The 21,767-nt window shown below is 31.7% G+C and overlaps 1 protein-coding gene across 2 annotated transcripts in view; it reads left to right on the forward strand.

Moving 5' to 3' along the window:
- NCAM2 (neural cell adhesion molecule 2) overlaps positions 1-21,767 on the forward strand; it is a 494,626-nt gene that overhangs the window by 388,249 nt on the left and 84,610 nt on the right. For both annotated transcript variants that reach the window (XM_081301845.1, XM_081301846.1), the window contains exon 12: positions 7,316-7,489. In XM_081301845.1, the coding sequence (XP_081157971.1) occupies positions 7,316-7,489 (174 nt within the window). The remainder of the gene's footprint in view (positions 1-7,315; positions 7,490-21,767) is intronic.

A 21,767-nucleotide genomic window follows, 5' to 3' on the forward strand; every position in this document is an offset into this window, starting at 1 on the left:
ATAAAATTCAGCTTTAAAAATAAATCCTATCACTTATGACAACATGCATGAACACCAAACAACATTGTGCTAAGCAAAATAATCCAGACCCAGAAAGACAAATATGACATGAACTCAGATACATATGGAATTCTAAAAAAGTTGATCTCAGAGTAGCAGAGAGTAGAGTGGTAGTGGCCAGGAGCTAGACAAGGATATGAATATATGTTGGCCCAAGACTAGAAAATTTCAGGAATGCAAGATGAATAAATTCTGGAGATATGATGCTCACGTATATCTCTTTTTAACAATATTGTATTTTATAGTAAAATTTGAAAAGAAGGTAGATTTTAAATGTTCTTACCACACACTTACATACAAACACACACATAAAATAAAAATATAAATGATAGATATATTGACTAGCTTGATTATGGTGATTATTTCACAGCAAAAATCAAATTTTCTTGTGCAAAAGTAAAATTATACATCTGAGATATATAAAATTTTATTAGCAAATTATATCTCTATAAAATTGGAAGAGGTCATGGGGTTCAATTTAAGTGATCATGTCAACTATTTTCACTTTTGATGTTAAGATCCACTTATTTGCTGAGAACTGAGAAAGTAGTTAAGGAAGAGCTATAATACGCATTCACTCACACACACATGCACATACACAAACACAACTAATCTTTCTGGTTTTTGAATCTCCACCATTTTGTAATTTTACTTGATTGTAAAGTCTAGGAAACGTTGTTTTCTAATTTTATAACTTAGTTCATTTTAAAAGTATTATTTCATATATTTATCTTAATTGAGAAATAGCATTGTGTGCTTCTATTGTGTGCATATGATGTTTTAAAGCACATATATTATATACATATACATATATAGAAATATATAATATTTAGTATATATAGTCAGTAGAATGTTTAATCCTACCTAACAAATGCATGCATTACCTCGCATAGTTATCATTTTTGTGGTGAGAGCATGTAAAATACACACTGTGTTTTACCAGTGCTGGGAATTAAACTCAGGACTCAAGGTCTTGCTCATAAAAGGCAAGTGCTCTTTTGCTTTGCTACATCCCAACCCTTCATTATATTGTTCAAGAATATACATCATAACTAACTGAACTCACTTTGCTTTACTATATAAGTCCTGAAATTTATTTCTCCCTTCAATCTGTAATTATATATCCCTTGACCAATATTTCCCTATCCCTTTCTCCTCCCTAACCACCCAAATTTCTAGAAAATGCCTTCACTTTACTTCTATGAAGTCAACTGCTTTAGCTTGCACATATGATTGAGATCATACATTATTTATCTTTCTGTGGTTGGATTATTTTATTTAATATAGATCTTCCAGTTTCATTCATGCTGTGACAAATGGTATAATTTCATTAGTTTTTATGACTGAAGAGTATTCCATTGGGGAAATGGGCCATGCTTCCTTATTCATTCATCAGTTGATGGATAATTAGATCTATTCCTTATTTTGGCTATTATGACAAGTTCTACAATAAACCTGGGAGTGCACATGTCTATTGTAGAAATTTATTTCATTTCTTTCAGACATATACTCAGTAGTATATTTCTGGATCACATAGTAATTCTATTTTTAATTTTGGGGAGAACTTCCATATTGTTTTACATAATAGTCATACTAATTTACATTCCTTATCATGCTTGTTCTTTGTGTTATGTGATATTCTAGCCCATTGCGGTCTTGACTTGCATTCCTCTGATAATTAGTGACGTTGTCCATGTTTTCTTAAGCACATTGGCTAATTGCATGTCATCTTTTCTAATATATCTAGTTATGCATTTTGCCCAGTTTGTAATTTGGTATTTTTATTTGTTTGCTGTTAAGTTTTGGGATTTTCTTATATATTCTCTATATTAATCTCATCTGATGTCTTAATTTTAAAAGTTTTTAACACTTTATAGTACTTGTTTGTTTTGCTTTTGTTTCCTATGTTTTGAGTTCATATTTAAAAAAAGAAAAATCTTTGCCCCCAAAATATCATAAAAAATCTCCCTGTTTTCTTATAGTAGTTTCCGAGTTTCAGGTATTATATTTAACTCTTTGATGGATTTTGCGTTGTTTTTGTATCTGGTGAGAGAGAAGGGTCTACATGTGCACATGTATTTTTGTTTCTCCATTGATACATCTCTTTTTCTGGCATTACCATGTAGTTTTGGTCATCATAGCTTTGCATTACATTTTGAAGTCAGGTAATACTCTATTTATGGCTTTGATGCAAACCCTTTTGACACAGGAAACACTATCTATAACAAACCCAAAACTAATATCACATTAAATGGGGATCAGTTGAAAGTTTTTCCTCTAAGATCCAAAATAAGAAAAGCATGTTTCTTCCACTGCTTTCTTCAACATAATGTTGGAACTGTGAGTCAGAGCACTTGGGAAACAATTAAAAATAAAGAAGACTTCCAAATTTGAAAAGAGTGAGTCAAACTGTCCTCCTTCTCAGGTGACATGATCTTATGTATAGATAATTATAAAGATTCTACCAAACACTGTGAGAAATAATAAATGAATTCAGCAAATCACTTAACATAAAATCAACATACAAAATTTAATAGCATTTCTATATAAAAAGGCAAGTATCTAAAAAAAAGCAATCAAGATAGCAATCCTATCTGTAATAGCTACAAAAATAAAATTATTTTTCTAGTAATCACTCAATAAAGAAGTTTAAATATCTTTGTCACATAAGCTATGAAACACTGATGAAAGGCATTGAAGAAGACACAAGTAAGTGGAAACATATTCCCTGTTCATGGACTAGAAAAACTAATACTTCTAAAATGTTCATAATACCCAAAGCATTTTAGAGATTCATTATCATCTCTGTCAAAATAAAATATCAGTGGTGCACCTAACATAAATAGAAAAAAATCCTAAAATTCATATAAAAACTCAAAAGATTCCAGGTAGCCAAAGTGGTATTGAGTAAAACAGAAGTGTCATTTTAAAAATGTGCTCATTCAGATCTCCTCTGCTGCATGCCTCTTTGTCCACACCAGTAGTATATTCAAATGTATGGTTTTAAGATTTTGCTTTATTTTGTTATCATCATTTTGAGATGCTTTCTTGTTAAGCAGGGAACACACACTCAATGTGCTCTTTTAAATCTGTTTCCAGACATTATTGCCCTGCATATAGTTTCATTTCACCTATTAATTCTTCTTTATTTATTGAATTCCTTTATTTTATCAAATATGAGAAAAACTCCCCCCACCTTTTCTCTGTATTTTATGAAGTTACCTTATCAACAAGGCAGATTTTTTTATATTGTCACATTTATACTTCAATCAATATATCGTACCAGACATAAGTTTAAATATCAAAATTTTTACCAACATTATTTATATATAGATAACTTTTTTAGAAGAAGTTGAGGGAAAATTATATTTGTGAATGCAGAGTGATTTATACCCATCAACTTACTATCACAGCTTTAATATTAATATTGTTGTTGCTCTTTTGCTCATTAGGAAATAAATACACAATATGTGTCATGTGCCCAGGGTCCTACAGGGCCTTCAGAGATTGTTGCTGTCTGAAACCCAGATCATGACACTATCTCTCTACTATTAGGCAAAGAAAAATTTTCTATATCGAACCTTGGTATTGTACCAATTATTTACAATTTCATGGAAATGTTGATGGTTGTAAATTGATGAGAGAGATTCAATAGAAGGCAGATAGTTATCAGGAGAGAGCAGAAATTATAGTAAGTGATATCCACCAAATGCTTAGTGTATTCCAGTTTCTGTTTTACACATTCTGTTACTTGACACCCCCCCAATTCTAGTAATAGATATTATTCAAATTTCTATTTTAAAGAGAATAATGCAAGATTAAGGGATTAGTTAAAGATTGCCATTGATAATTTGGCAAAGCCACATTTTGGACCCATAAATTCTGATCCCATATCCAATCTCTTACTCTAATGCTATACCAGTACCAGTAGAATTGAAAAGAAAGAGTGATCATTCATTCATTCAGTGGGATAGCATTCATTAATCATTGAGATAAAAGATGCTAGAAAGAGGTTTAAAAAAACATGCTAACAATGGCTGAAGTACTGTGTGTGGTTTTGAATGTCTCTAAGTCCCATAATGGACTATGTTGATAGCTTTTCCACAGTAGTCTTCTGTTTGCATACATTCCGCATGTTAGATGATCTAAGGTATTGAGAGAAAGATAGAAAAGGCTAAGATTGATGTTATAATGAGAATGAAATGCCTGAATGTCCCCTTCAGGGCAGCAATTAGAGTGATTCTTTGGAAAGACTAATATTGCATTTGCATGCCATGTGTATTGAAATTTTTGTGGCTAATCCAATAGAAAAGGAAGCTAAATGTCATTACAGACAGAGGCAGGTAGGTCCAAAGTTTGGGGGTGAGTGTTAGAAATGAGGACAAGATAGTTACAAGGATTAACGTAGATATTATTAAAATAATGTGGTGAATAACTATTATATGCATAAAATAGGATTAAGGTGATCACTAAATAATTAAGAAAGTGAAGAAAAAAATTCAAAATATTGATTCGAGACACTTGGACATGTTCTGTATCTATATTATTTTTTTCTTTACTTTCAGGGTTGACAAATTGTATGCACTTACCACATAACTCATGAAGTCTTGAAGTATGCACACAATGTGAAATGGTTCAATTTACCTGAGTAACAAATATAGTGTCTCACATAGTTTGTACATCTCACATAGTTTGCATATAATTTTTAATTTCTGACTTTTCATTTATCAAATGTTTTCTGACGACTTAGTTTAGTTATTTTGCTCAATGTTTATTGTATATATATAGATGTCTGTATAAATATATGTTTATGTATAAAAGCTTTGTTACTTTCTGGAAGAAACATATTTCAGTAGTCAGTAAGTAATAGAACATATATACTCAGAATGTAAAAAGAAAAAAGCAAAAAGAGACAAGATCTGCATGATATAAGAATTCTTTCATTTTTAATGTGATAAGAGAAGAGCACAACAAAGGTAGTATACATTTCAAAAATCCAGGTCAAGAGTCAACAAATCTGAAAATAGACTACATAACTAGAAAAGGAACGCCTATGGCCAATATTGGGTGATGCTCACTTTGTGCTTAAGAGTGGAGGCTTTATTTTTCTCCAGTTGCACCACATCAGGGTTCATCTCTTCTTGAGTGGTGCATACTAAGATCATGTATATTCTGCTAATGCCAGAGTCTACTACCTTCACTTTTGACACTTCTCTGAATTGAGGATTATGCTAATTGCCAGAATGCCAATTTAGACCTAGTGGATATAGGACAGTTGCTCAGTGTGGTTTGAAGTACTGTTTGTCTTCTAAGGGCATTCCATTTTTGTTTGATTTCCTGCTCATTTTGGATTAAAGCTACATACGAAAATATTTGTAGTTTAACCTAGACATTAAAAAACATGAAAACTGAGAAAATATTTTATGTCTGACAGCTTAATGCATTATTATCTAGATGACTTGAATTTTGTATTTCTAGATAAGATTATAATAGTACTGTGACTTTGGAGCCATCATTATTCAACACCTCAACATTTGAACATTATAGTTATAACAAAATGTACTTCATAGCATCTCTAAGTAACTTTCAGTTAAACTGTATAGTGTTGCATTTTTTGTAACATTGGTCCAAAAGGCCATAATCCTGCACTCCTAGCTTTTGCCTAGAACCATGATAAGACATAATTGCGTGTGTTATGGTGTGCACTTTCCTAACTCTTGCAAACATGGCTCATTTGAGTTTTGACTGCCTTATCAATTTTTACATGAATACCTAATTGATATCGGGATAGAAATGTACACTGACCAAATATATGTGTGTATAGATTCTTTCTGAAAATATCTATATCTGCTTCTTATTCCAAAGTTTATTTCAAACATAATATAGAAAAGAGGGAAAAGAATTAAGAGATAAATCCCTTTAATGATTTAAGTTACTCCATATTTTGATGTTTCTAGAGCATAACTTTCAATAATTTCCTTATTGAGACTTTTTTTTCTCATTCTCATTTTTTTTCTCATTCTACTTGTTCTGCCTTTGAGAGAACTCTTTCCAAGGAAGTTTTGTACATTAAAGGTAAAATAAGTTTCCACCTAGTATATCTTATTGAATGTGAAATAATGTAACCAGTGGAGTTATACATTCAAGAAATATTATTAGAAGTTCTTTAAAATGGATTAAGAACTCAGTAACTCAGCCAAGTGTGATGGCACATGCCTATAATCCCAGTAGTTCAGGAGACAGAGGCAGGAGGATCCCATGTTCAAAGTCAGCCTCAGCAATATAACAAGTCCCTAAGCAGCTTAGCAAGACCCTGTCTCTAAATAAAATATAAAAAAGGGGCTGGGAATGTGGCTCAGTACTTAAGCACCCCTGGATTCAATCCCTAGTAGGAAAAAAAACAGAAAAAAAAAACCTTAATAACTCAACTAAAGGTGTCCTTTATTTAAGTGCATTATAAATGATGGTATAATTTATAATCTGTAATTCAAAAAGTTAAAGGTCATGTTTTCCCTCACATGTGGAAGCTAGAGAGGTAAAATGGAAAGAATTTTGATGGTGATCTCATGAAAATGGAAGGGAGATCAATACAGTAGAGGAAAGGGACCAAGTGGAGGAAGAAAAGGAGAAAAAGGGATTATGCCAGGAAATTATCTTGTCCAAATTATACTGTATTGTGTGCATGTATGAATATATAATATCCAATCCCAGCATTGTGTATGATTATAATGCACCGATTAAAATATAAACAAAACATTAAAAAATAAACATATTAATATTTTCTCTAAAATTAAAACATTTCACAAAAAAATTATTTATAGTAATGATCAAATAATAGATTTATTTTTACATTTTAATTATTCCCCTTTAACTCCGATAACTGTCTCTATTTGTGTCAGTCTTTCAAATATACACACACAGACTAATACACACACAACCTTGTTTTCTTGACATCAAAAAAAATGTTGTTCTTACATAAAACTTATGGAAATAAAATATTTTCTGAATAAATGAATATTTATTTAATTTGCTGAATGTATTATTGTTATTTGCTGTGGTAATAGAAATGCACTTGTGTAATTTTCTTGCTATTAAGAGCCAATTGGAGTGTTTAAGTGGACATTGTAATTTAAACACACTAAGTGATATATTCAGCAATTTTCCTTCACTCTTAATTCTCATGACACTGCAAGACTTAATAATGTCCATCTATGTTAACCTAGGTTATGTGTCCATTGTGTTTGTTCCTTCACAGACGTGCCATCCAGTCCCTATGGAGTAAAGATTATAGAGCTGTCACAGACCACAGCCAAACTTTCTTTCAGCAAGCCGGACTCCCATGGAGGTGTGCCTATTCATCACTATCAAGTGGATGTCAAGGAAGTGGCATCAGAAACCTGGAAAATAGTACGCTCCCATGGAGTTCAAAGTGAGTCAATGATTTCAAAATATGTTGATTAATTCATGCTGATATTCAGTGTATCTATGTGATTAACCTTTCATTTTCCATATTTTAATTGAAATGCAGTGGGATTGGAAGGACATTTCCAGTGACATATTATCCTTAAGAATAACTTAAGACAGAGTAGAAAGTTTTTACCATTTATTTATTTTTCCACTTGTGTTTTGAAGTATTATGCACTGAACTCAGGTGTTAGCATGTACTAAGTAAGTGATCCACCTCTGAGCTATACCCCAAATCACCATTATTACAGATGAAAAGGTTTAACAGAATCACCAAAGTTTTATTCTTGGGGAAATTATTCTTTTTAAAACTTGCCCTGTGAAAAGACAATTGCTAACATGTTAGATTTGATGAGTGAATGTGTGATTTTTATTACTAATTATTTTTTCACAAATACATGTAAAATCTTAATATAAAATAAAGGCAATATATATCCATTCATGAAGACATCTAGAAAACAATCATCTACAAAAATTTATTTCAAAAATGTGTTTCAAAAATGTATAAAATTAATTTTTTTTATTACAAGCCGTATCATTTTTGAAGGATAGAATTCACTGATTCTGAAATGTCAAAACAATTTGTGAAACTTCTTTTCACTTATATAGAACTGTGAAAATGTGCTTTGTCAGTTCTTTAGAAGAAGAAACCATATTAAGAAATAATAAGAAATTTCCAGTATTGGATTCTATTGATTAGAACACAGAGGTACATTGAGTCATCCAAAAGAATAGCATAAAATGTTGAGGAAATTAATACTGCATACTGTCCTTCCTTTGAGGACTCTGCCTTGGCTCTCACATGTGTAGTATAGGGTTTCAGTGTCAGGTCTGAGCCCTTCTGAGAAGAACAGAGGGAACCATGTTAGTGAAATGGAGAAGAGTAAATGTAATAGCTCAAGGGCCACCAGTGTTTCCTTGTTTTTTCAGTTTCAACTGAATTCAACTTCAGGGTTTTTCATAAAAATATGAGAAATATTAATGAATCGATCATCACTCATTTACCACATACTTCAAACAATACCCCCAAGCAAGTGAATTCTTATTATTTCTTTTAATGATGAAAATTTTTGGATAGTTAACATTCTTTGTGCATACCTAATGTGTCTCAGGAGAGAAGATTTATTAAAAAAACAATAATAGTATTATGCCCAAAATAGAAAGCGTGAGTGAAATCAAGGACATTAGTAAAAAAGAAAAAAAAAGAAAAAAAAAATACTTGGATTCAAGAATAACGTTTTATTAAAATATTTTTAATTTTTCAAGATAGAGAAAATATATCAGATATTAGGTGAGTGACAGAGAAAATAAATTACTTCTTATACAGTGGAGCTCTCAAGCATAAACATGAAGAAAAGTAACGTTAAGTCTGAATATTCCAGGAATTAAACATGGCTGGATAGAAGGTGAATTGACTCTCCCTGAACTTATAAGTGACAACCTCATGGACAATTTATAATGGTTTACTCTAGCCAATTTCACCAAGTTCAAAATGTGACTTTGAACCCCAGGTAATTGTTGGAATCAGATTTCTATGCTTATGAGACGGATATATAATAACAAAGCACATTTGTTAATTTATAATGAGAAATCACTATACCACAAATTAGGACATGCAGAGCTATATAGGTACATTCATTTTATTTTCTTGTAATACATGGGAAAGAAAATGTGACTAAAACTTGCTTGATGAATCTAGAACATAAGCAAGGGAAATTACAGCATGAACAGGATGTTTAACAGTCTCAGATTAAGATTGCTTAAAGCTCCTCAATGAGACTTCAAAATCCTGATCCATGGGTTTTTTCACTTTCACTTGAGGAAAATATTTGCATTGATACTTTCTCTTTTCTTTTTTTCTGTTTCCATAGTCAGCTCTTCTTTCACTGATATGTTATCAAGTAACTTAAACCAGGTTAAGGTCATAAAAACAATGAAATCAAATTATTGCATAATTTCAACTCAGTGTAGCACACATATTTTTGATTACTGCTTTAAGCCTTGTTTTTGAATTTTTCATTTCATTATTTAGCAATATATTTGGATTTTTTGTTGTCTGTAGGTATAAAAATAATTCAGTTGAGTCCTGCATACAGCAGACTTAAAATATAGAGTTTAGCACTTACATCTTCTCTTACATCCATTCCATTTCCTATACAGCCACCTATTGCTGAGCAGATGCTCTCTTCCAAAATTGGACTAAGTAACCTTTGCAATCTTATTTATTTAATGCCAAATTTACATGTTATAATAGCATTATGATCTCATTATATGTATAAAATCCCATGTTTTAAAGAGAACCATAGTTTTAAGCATTCTTTAGTATAGGTCTCCTGTTTGGATATTAGGCATAGATACAAATATGTGACCCAAAGGGATACACAAATTTAATGGATAGTAAGGACACAAGCTTTGTAACTAGCTCGATTTGAACCTCTCCTAATATTGAAGGATATGTATGTGGCATTACTCTTCCTTCACTAAAAATATGTATCATCTCTTTATATATATAGTAAATACATTCATCAGAATAACAATTTGTTTATGTTTATACAAATATGAAATGCAATGTAAATATTTATAATTATGTTTACTATAAATTGACAGCAATGATTTGATTGTTAGAGTGTGTAACATAGTTTTGACTTGAACTTTCTCCGTTAAGCACACATATTTTCATTGAGTGATAGTGATTTCATTGAGTCAGTATGTTCCGATAAAGAGATAATTCATCAGGCAAGGTGGCATACCTATAACCCCAGCATCTAGGGAGGCTGAGGCAGGAGGATCCAAGGTTCAAAGCCAGCCTCAACAAAAATGAGGTGCTATGAAACTCGGTGATACTCTGAATAAAATAAAAAATAGGGTTGGGCATGTGGCCCAATGTTAGAGTGCCCTGAGTTCATGAGTTCAATCCCAGGTACCAAAAAAAAAAAAAAAAAAAAAAAAAAGAAAGGGAGAGATAATTCAACTTTCATTACATATTTCTCATCAGGAAGGCTTATGGCCATTCAACACTGGCAGATATTGCTCTTTTATTCTGAATCATCCAGAATGTGCTTTTACTTCCATTCCTTCTCGGAAGTAACCTCACACTAAAATTCCATTTCCCTAGGATGAGTGACAAGGAAGCAATAACCATATTTATTGCATTATATTATACAGTATATATATGTATATATATATATATATATACATATATATATATTTATTTTAATGTCACGTCTAATCAATATTGCACCCATTAGAATTTTCTAATCTAGCTTCACTCTTAGCAGATGAACTCAACAAGTAGAACAAGGGTACCATATCAATCTTAATATGTCAAGTGTCAGTAGTATATTACAGTGGAGGGAAATTTGAAATTTAGTGGGATAGGAGGAGGATAGAAAATATTAATTTTAGTACTTTCTGGTTGAATTTTTCATAAGATAAATTAATAATGTGATTTCATTGAGTCAGTAAGTCCTTTAAAGAGATAATTCACCAGGCACAGTGGCACATGCCTGTAACCCTAGAGACTTGGGAGGTATGTGTATACAAAAATAAATTTTAAGTGAAGAATTTAAAACTCGTGTGTACAAAAATAAATTTTAAATGAAGAGTTAGATTTAAGATGTATATTAGGGATCAATACTTATGAAAAGGATGAGGAGGAAGCAGAAATGAGCAAATAAAATAGTTAAGCTCCATTGCAGGCTCTAGAAATCCTCACCCAACTAAATGCAGAACTGCAGACGGAACATTATCCATCTTTGGTGTACCACTTCATTTGATAGGTTGTTATTGACAAGCAAGACATTATGCTTTAGTTGGTCAGGAGCCAGATTGTGATGGATAGTTCTGATCACATACCTACATGGTCCAATTAGGATCCCTTGGTCAAGTCATTCCTTCCTTACAAATGCTCAGTAGCATATTAGGAGTTGTTTTTTTGTTTTTTGTTTTAAGCCTACAGTCCTGCACCACATATGGCATTACCTGTGACTAAGAAAGTAAAGAACCATATTGCAATTCCCCCGTTGAGGCTTGCACAAATGCCATATATTTCTTCCCACTTCTAATACATCAAAGAGCAGCAGTCTCACCAAATCCATCATACAGTGCAAGTGGCAGGGCTGCTGGATCCACAGATTATTCTTACTTCAGAGCCCTTTCCTTCTGCTCTCCTATTTCAAAGCTAATATGATAACATTTTGTACCACTTAGTGAATGATCTACTCTTTCCTCCATACATGACAAAAGTTTTACGTGTCACCTTCACTGGTGCATATTTTACAAGCGGCATCCTTAGGCATCCTTGGTAGATACTCCTTCTGTTATCAATTTCTCTGTGTATTATTATACAGTAACTGATGCAGAGATACTGTTAGGACTTCAAGTATCTCACAAAAGGAAGCATAACCTAGATTAAAAGAAGAAAGTTGATCTGTCCACTGGTTGTCCTTGTCAACTGTAGCATGAGGTTTGCCTACGGAATGTCTATCCCAGGAAAACTGAATAGTCCTTTTGTACTCCTGCCCACCCATTTTCCTAGATGCAAGCTTCTCTGGGAGAGGTATAACTAATCAATTCAGCTCTCTGCACTGAGAAAGACCTTAATATATTTAGGCTGAAATCTCTACATGTGACATAGTATATTTTTAAGTCCATGTTTAATGTAAATTAAAAAATTTAAGATCTTGAAATTTTGTTGGCATTATATCTGTTATATAAAAAGGTTCTGCAATGTATGTGTCTATGCATTGCTAAAAAGGTGAATATATAGACCACAGAATCAATCTTCATTGATTTAGCATTATTACTCCACTTTATTGCAAAAACAAAAATTTCATGAATATTTTCCAAGCCAACTTTTAGTTGATCCAAAAAAACAAAATTGGCACATATTAATAAGTGAGCACATTTCTCATTTAACACATGAAATTTACTTCTCAGGTGTTGTGTTCTGATATAAATTACTCTTTTCAATTACTTTTTTTAAACAATACCTATTTATTAGTTTGTACTTATTTAGGTCAGAAGTTCAAGCATGGTGTGAGTAGGTTTTTTCATCAGATTTTACACAGCAAAAATAACAATATTGGCAGGAATGTGTTAATTTTTTGAGTTCTCTTTTGAAAAAAAAAATATTTCTAAGGTCTCTTCCTTATTGCTTAGATAGTTTCTTGCTGCTGTGAAACTGAAGTTTACTACCTCTTGCTAGGGCTGCTCTCAGCTCCTGTGGTCTACCCATATGCCCTGAGAGTTAAATTACTCTAAAAACTTTTTACTCCACACATAGGCTATATTGGTAATCTTCTAAAGTGACCATATTCTTCCTTGCTGAGGCAAAATAAAAATGATCGGGCTATTAGCATTTTTATTATTGCTAACATTTTATAAATATTTATTATATTTTGTCACAGTGTTAAGTATTGAAAGTAGATCAAAATAATAGATCTTGACTACAAAATTGAGAGTAATCCATATTGAGAATATTGAGACTATGGTGTTTAGCAACTTCTCCATAGATTACCTAGAAAAATAATAGTGAAATTGAAATTGAAACCAAGAAGTCTGATTCTAAAGCCTGTGCTATTTAGTATTCCACAATTTAAATCCTCTATTCAATTAATATTTGAGAAAATTGAATACAAGTTACTCTTATTTAGAGAACATGCATGACAAATATTGTCTGAATGTACATAGGTTTGTATGTTGTCTGTACTTGGTGTTTTCAAAGTGATCACAATTGGGAGGAAAATAATTACACAGTTGCTTCTTTTCATTGTGTTTGAGCATTGGAAAAAGCTTTGAGAATTAGGGTAATTTAATAATAGCATTACTATAAGAGATCTCAAGAAGTTTGCCCCAGTACACAGGTCTCTGATGAAGCTTGCTTTAGGGGTAAAAGTTGATTATCTATAGTAGAGGACAGGTTTTAGCTACTGAGAGAAAGTTAAAAATGAATTTGTAATTATAAATTTTTTGAAGAAGGAGGTCCGTGGCTTTCATTAATATCTCAAAAAAGATTTATCTTAATAATATTTTTATTTTAGCTGTATAATAAAATTTGATATTGGTTTTCATTGAGCAATCAGATTCCAATATTTTATTCTCTTCTGGTTTCCATTGTTACTGTTTTGGAGGGGTCATTTCTTTGTAGATATTGTTACTTTCTTATTTTTGGCTGCTTTTATGACATCAACTTAAACTCTGATTTTGAGGTTTAACGATAACTTAGTATATCTGTTTATTATTTAACCTGCTTAAGAGTCAGTGTGATTTCTACATCTAAGAATCATGTCTTGAATTAATTCTGGACAATGTTACAACATTACTTTTATGAATATTTTCTCCTCCCCCGTTCTTGCAAAACTTTCACTCTGAAATCCAAGCTGTATACTGAATTTTCTATGGGAAACTTGAGTTATCATATGTATTTACATATATTTTATTATGTCTTATTCTATTCATCTTTGTTATGAGTTTATGAGAATTTATTCAGCTCAACATTCCATACTACTCTTTTTTCACTTATATTTAATCTACTGTTCCTATTCAGTTTTTTATTTAATAAGCATATTTTTAATCCACCTGCTTTTCACTTCTTTTCCAAGTTAGCTGGGCATATTATAAATTTTGCCAGTTTTTATTTTAAAAAAAGTTTTAAACACTTTAAGTGTGGATTTTGATTATTGAAGTTCGTGAAGTTGTAAACGCTTAAATATTAGTGTTTGGATTATTTGCTGGATTTCTTCATTTATTTCAGCTAAATCTAATAGTGGTTAATTTTCTTGCATATGTTTTGATTGTTGTATTGTTGTATTATGTTGTATTTTGTTTATCTATTTGCCAGAAATAATGCATAGCCCAAATTCGGGGCACATTACTACATAGAAGATATTCTTTTGTTTCTGGTAGTTGCCCTGGGACATTGGAAAGGATGAAGCATCAGAGACCACTTAATTCAATTCTGTTATTTGACACTTTTATGAAAGTATGTGTAAGCTTACTAATTTTCAAATAAGTATCTACTACACCCTCTATCTATCAAGGAATGGGTTCATGACAAAGCCAGATGATTTTTTGTTACCAGCAGGCATATGTGTGTCTATATGTGTTTTCTACTCCACCCTTTTATTTCTTTCAATAATTTTGAGGGTCCTGACCTGATGCAATAGTACCAGCTTCAACTCCCCATCACAATTCTTCTCTCCTCATGGAGGTCATTGAACTGCTATCTTCTTTATCAAGATTCTGTGCAAAAGTTCTGAGTGTCCAAGTGATATTTTCAACAGAATTTCTATAACCAATAGAAAAATAATTATATGGCAGCACTTCTAGCTTCATGTCTCTCCTCTGCTCCACTTCATTTTTGATGCTGCAGAGTATATCTCCCTTTAATTTGAGGTAATCTGTGCATTTAAAAATATTGTGAAAATGGTGTATTTTACTTGGTGGTGTACTTATGTAGTATGCTTCTTTTTCTGGCTATGTACGTGAACAGATGGCTGAAAATCTGAAGTAATGTTTCAAAGCACATGTATATTTTCAAATAGTGAAGAAATCCTTATTTTATAAAATTTAAGTTGTTTTAATATTTACCATAATGTTTAAGAGGTCTATGCAAATACAATTATACTAATCAACTTTGAAGCATTTTGGAAAAGGAAATTTTAGGTTTCTGTATAAAAAATACAGGTGTTTAGATTCATGAATATTTCAGCTGTTTTTGGCCCTGAGAGTGGCTTTATTTATTAATCTTAATTTATGTGACAGTCAGTTGCCTTTCCTGCATCTTATTACTATTCAGTTCAGGTTTCTACTTCTAATTGCTAACTTCATATATATTCACTTCTTTTTTTTTTAAAGAGAGAGTGAGAGAGAGGGAGAGAGAGAGAGAGAGAATTTTTTTAATATTTATTTTTTAGTTATCGGCGGACATAACATCTTTGTTTGTATGTGGTGCTGAGGATCGAACCCGGGCCACACGTATGCCAGGCGAGCGCGCTACCGCTTGAGCCACATCCCCAGCCCAATATTCACTTCTTGTTTAGCTGCAATGCTGCTTAGCAAGCAAGTTTTTTTTTTTTTTTGGTAGAATTTTCTATTAGTAGATTTCAATTCTCTATAACACATTAACTAAGTACCTATAAATTGCACCTGCTCACTCTCTCCTAGTCCTAGTTTTAGGGTTACAATGGAGCCCTGAATTATTATTATGTTCTTCAAAGTTTAGCTGAAACCCTACTGATCTTCTCAATCTCCAATATGACATCCAACTAGTCTCAAAATAAATTGTGAACAAATCAAGTAGCAACATCTTGAACTACTCACATATGGATCATACATCAACTTGACATTTAATGTCAAGTGAGAAACATGTAGCACAGATGTAACTGGACTTTTTGTGGTTAAAGGAGATATATGGCAATATTTATTGCCATAGCACTTTGTGTGTTCTCTTTAGTTCATTGGGTACTTAATGAAGAAAAAATAATGATCTTGCAAAACAGCTACTCTTTTCTCAGTCTCCAAAACAAAATGAATGAAAAATATTATTGTAAAACATAATTTTAGGGAACATAAAACAATTCAAATAGTATGATCTGTTTTTTTTTTTTTTTATTTGTGAAATACTTAGGCAACTGGAATTGCATTTAGAAACTCTTTTAATCTCAACCAAAATTTTATGTGTTCTACTTTCTTTAGGGCTAAGGTTATACTAAAATTTATCTTTGTTCCTAAAAATAAATAATAGTTTTCATTTGAAAATAATTTTATTTTCTAAGGAGAATTTTCATTGAAAACTTTTTGTGTTTCAAATTCTTACCATTTTTCCTAATTAAATAATGCAATTGGGAAATAACTGAACTGCTAGATTTTTCAGTTTTATTTTAGCTTATTTGTCCACTGAAATTTCTGTAGGATTTTACAGGAAGTAATTGTAGTATATTTGAATCCATATATGGAAACTATAATGTTATTTTGTATAAGTTAGTACAATACAATTAAACTTAGATACATGTCACATTATTGTTAATTCCAAACTTTTTGTCAGATTTTAGTTTCAACAAAAATTCTTACTCTAATAAAAATCTAATACAACAATCAATTTATGTGGTAAAGCCATTTTAAGTTTTGTGGAAAAGCAGTGCTTTCTCATTTTAAATCCATATTTTTTTTCTGAGATTATTTTGAAGTGTAGATTTAGACATGTAATGTGAAGCCTTTTCCCAATAAGTCAACAAATATATTTTGAATAGAATCCTGAATTAGAATAAAGAATAGTAGGTCAAATATTGAGACCTTAGGTGCAAATTGTAAAATACAAGCAATTAATACAACTAATATTCAAGGAAATAAACTTGCTCTATTTCTTTAAATAAAAAAGTAAAAATATCTATAGATAGAATATCACAGGAAAGGACTTTCATTCCTATAAAAAAGCAGGAAATGAATAAAATATATTTGTGTATTTGAATACAGCAAATATTCATGTTCATCTATTTAGCCATTAGTTTAATTAGTTAAAAGTAAGATGTAGCAAATAAAAATTTCCCAAGCCTCTTAAAACAGATGAATTGAACCAAAAAATATGTGTAACTCCTACTCTCATAATTGTGTGATAACAATGCTATGCTTTAGTCAAGGCTGAGGTAATAAGGTTTCTCTGAGCACCTCTGGCTCAACTCAGTTTAGTAGATGTAGAGGTCTAGACTAAAAAAAAATCTTATAACTTGACAATTAAGACATTGACTGTCATTATCATCAAGATTTTCATTTATAGGTATGTTTAGTTTTACAGAAGACTTCAAAGATAGTAAAATGAGAACTCATATATACACCCTTCACTCAGTCTCTCCTCTTTGTAATATGACAAGGTAACTTTATCAAAATTAATAAATCATAATGCATATGTCAATATTAATTAAACTACATATTTCATGATGAAATGTTATTTCAAAATAATTTTTATTTAATGTAGCATTCTTTTATTGAAAACAAATACATTGCTCAGAATGCAAACATAAGGAAACATTCTGTAATAATTTGTGCTTGTTAAAAATTTCTAAATTTTTATTCAACATGTAAAAAATGGTTCACTCATCTAATTAAATAAACACATTAATATCATTTTCTGCATGTTTAAAATTATATTTATGTAGAAGTATAAGTCAGTGTTAATAATCAAATTTGTTTAAATGACTCAAATTAGCAGAGTTTAAAATCAAAATTAACTAAATTCATAATGATTCAGTGCCCTCCAAATCAAAAATTTCAAACATGATTCTTCTTCCCACTCACCAAGCTACATTCCCAATTTATAGGTCCATGAAATTCCAATTTTTTTTTTCTCTGCAGAAGTAATTCTTTACATAGGTACTAGATAAACAATGAAATTTTTAATGACAAATCTAGGCTGGGGTAGTAGCTCATTGGTATAGCACTTGCCTAGCACTTATGAGGCACTGGGTTCTATCCAGTGCCTCATAAGTCTCTTAAAACAGAGACTTTTATTTATTTATTTATAAATAAATAAAAAAGCATAAAATATCAAATACAAGCACTTTTAAATGACATTCTAGTTGCTTTCTGCTTGTTACCATATCCCAATTACCTAGAACAAAATCTAGCATAAAGTAATTATTCAGTATTTATTTTGTGGATGTATGAATGCTTGCATGCACACATGTATGATACACGAATTAGTCAATAATCTTCAAAATGTTATGATTTTAATAATTTATGAGCCACTTTAAAATGACACATTTCATAACTTCTAAATGGTGATTATATTTTAGAACTATTTTGGTTATAGAGAGCAAAATACATATCGCTTTAAAATAAACTAGGAACTTGATTTCTAACCTTTGGATTTGGATATTAAAAATATTCATTGAGAATGATAAATGCTGTGTTGTTTTATAAGTTGCTCTTATAAGAGAGCAATTGGAGAAAGAAAAGCATTGAAAATATATAAATAAGAGATACTATTAATTTTAAATAAGGTGGACATGGTATGTTTTATGGGAAAAATAACTTTTCAGCAGATTCTTGACAGATGTGAGGGTGATTGTCTGGGAGGAAAGTCTGGGCTGGAGTAGACATATTTGCTTAAGGAAAAAGGAGATCAGCTCAGCATGGTTGGATTGGATACATAAATAAATAAATAAATAAATTGATTGATTGAAAAGATGCAATCAGAGAGGTAGGAGGAGAGGGAGGCAGTATGTAATGTAGTGATGTGAGCTAGCAGTGTTGATGTGACCTGAGAGATTAGAAATTCAGACTCCTGAATCTTTTCTCAAACCTATTTAAGTAACCTGCTTATTTTAACAAGATTCAGGTATTCACATATGCATTAATTTTTTTGGTGACATTTAAATTTTAATGTTTAAATCAGGTTGAATACATATCTAAAGCATTTTTTCATTTATTTTATCTGAAAATATTCAATATTTTTTCTTCTATTTTTAAGAAGATGTCATACATCTTTATCAATAGCAATTCTACTGTGGAACTAGCCCATTAGAACTTCTATGGATTTTTTAGTATTTTATATTTTTTTAATTGGTTCTTTTTGTTATGCATGAGAGTAGATACTTTAAACATTGAAAATACTAATATAATACATTGGAGAGTAGCATAGAACTTTAACATTTTCTTGGGTAAAATAGGAACTCATTTTGGTGTTTATGCAGTATAGGACTTAAAATATTTTAGGATAATTTTAGCTTTTTCTTTTTTTAATATTTATTTTAAAATACTATTTATTTTTAAATAAATTGATTATTTATTTATTTATTTATTTATTTATTTATTTATTTATATGGTGCTGAGGATCAAACCCAGGGCCTCACACATTCCAGGCCAAGTGCCCTACCACTGAGCCACAACACCAGCTCCAGCTTTTTCTTGATAAAAGACTATAAGTAGGGAGATGAGCCCAAAAGGCAATGGTCATCTTCTAAACAAAAGGTACATAGCACTTAGGCTAGGCAGGTCAGGAGCATAGGGAGAAGTGGTGGGATTCTATGCATATTTTAAAAGATAGCACCAAGAAGATCCCCTTAAATGTGTAGGAACACAAAGGATAGAACATATGGGGGGAATTTATAAAAAATAATAAGTTGAATTTAACTCTAATATTTTATACCTGAGCAACTAAAAGTGATACCGCCAGCTACCAGCAACAAGTACTGTTTTCTCACATGTTAAAATATAACATTAGAGAAGCAGGCTGAGGCAAGCTTATGAAGCAAGGTTTATTTAAAAAGGGATAACATAGACTGGAATGCTGGTATCCCAAGAAGTGACAGCTCTCTGCCTTTTTATATGTCCTTTGTTCTTTTGCTCTCTTGCCCTTATGTCTCTCCTTCCTGCATAAGTGAGTAGGCCCAGGAGATGTTTTGGTGGGATGGCCAAAGATGAGAAGCAGATAGCTGGAGGGGCCAAGCCAGAAGGGGGCCCAAGGTGCACTAATTAACAAATTTTATAACTCCTCATGGGGAGGGACAGTCCCTGGGACAGTTTACTTAGCAACAGGTTGGAGCAGGGGCAGGTTATCTTTTTTTTTTTTTTTTTTTTTTTTTTGGTACTGGGGATTGAACTCAGGGCCTTGTTTATGCTAGGCAAGCACTCTACCAGCAGAGCTATATCCCCAGCCCTACAGGTTATCTTGATAAGGGTAGAGGAGAGGCACTGAGTGCCCTAACATTTCCATTCCTCTCCAACTGCCCAGGCTGAAGTTGGCCTCCTTGATCAGATCTGACTTGGTTTACCTTTCTATACTGAATGCTTCTTTTAATTCTGGCTTCAAAATTTCTGAAAGGAGGAAAAAATACAGCTGGATCTTGTTTGCTAAAGGGACCCTTGTTATTTAAGACTTTAGATGTCTTAGTTCAATTAGAGTTCCCTCATAGGCAGTGAAAGAATGGCTGAAGATAGATGAAGAATACAAGTATAAATCACTGGCATTTAAATGTTTTACATCATAGTATTGTGAAGTCAACAATTGAATAGATGTAGAGGAGAAAAAGAAAAGGCCCATGCATGAGACTGAAATTTTTAGTTTACACATTAATTAGAATATTTAGATGATGCTGCCTTTTAAGATTCTTAAAACTTGGTTCATATCATAATATTTGGACAAAACTCACAAAAAGTAATGGTTTCTTAATCTGGAAATATTTATGTGAATGAGTAAGGAAAAGGTCACTTCTGCCCTCTTGTGCTAACCACTTTTTTGTGTTTACCTGCATGTTAGCTGCTTATCCCTGTAGGGAGCCTAACAATGCAAGGAACCAGAAGACCTTTGGCTCAGAAGTAGTCACAGGCCCACAAATAGTAAAATCATATTAAAAAAATTTATAAAATATCATTCACTGTTCTGGTGGTTTATTGTTAATTTTTCCCCTTATAAATACTCAATCTTTTATTTGATAACTTCTGCATATTTTTTAATATTGGCACTAATTCTTAAGAAATACTCAGAACATTATATCTTGATTTTCTTTTGCCTTAGGAGCCCTAAGAGAACACTGCAGTTCATATTTAGGGTAACTTTTGTTGTGATATCTCCTCAGGAGTTTCCTCAAAAGAAATGGAAGGAATAAAAAATATGGATGATGTTAATGTGTGAGATGTTGAATTCTTTCCTCTCTTAATTTTCTGATAGTTTAGATACAAAAGTATGTTGTAAAAACCATTTTCCCTTACATTCTAATTGTTTTAGATGTGGTTGAGAAGTCTGTGTCATCTTGATTCCCAGTTCTTCTAATGTAAGTGACATTTGTTCTCTGGGAATTCAAAGAGAGTTTTCAGTTCTAGAACTCTTTGTGTTTGGATATATAACAAAGATGAGCCTTGACATAGGTCAGAAAAAATAAGTCTGAAAGACTGGGTCTAGGTATGATGATTGGCAAAAATAATGCTGTAGGCATAGCTGAGGTTACTGTTACATGTTTCTGAGTTACCTCATTTAGCCAGCAACATCCATGATGAATCTCAAATAGAGGAAATGATTGGTTCAACTTAGGAGACACTTCTTCCTTGTGTTTCCCTTCATCCCAAATTTTATTTCAAAATTTGTTGGCCTTAGGAGCCCTCTTGGAATTAAAACATCTTTTTCATTTGGACTCCCCAAAGTACACGCTAACAATCTATGAAAAGTTTATTTTATTACTATGTATGGAATATCCTACCACACACCATTGTTACAAAATCTAGTTACTTCCATATTTTGTGTTGTTTTC

The sequence above is a fragment of the Spermophilus citellus genome (assembly GCF_964194105.1).
Source record: "Spermophilus citellus genome assembly, chromosome: 7".
Taxonomy (NCBI): Eukaryota; Metazoa; Chordata; class Mammalia; order Rodentia; family Sciuridae; genus Spermophilus; species Spermophilus citellus.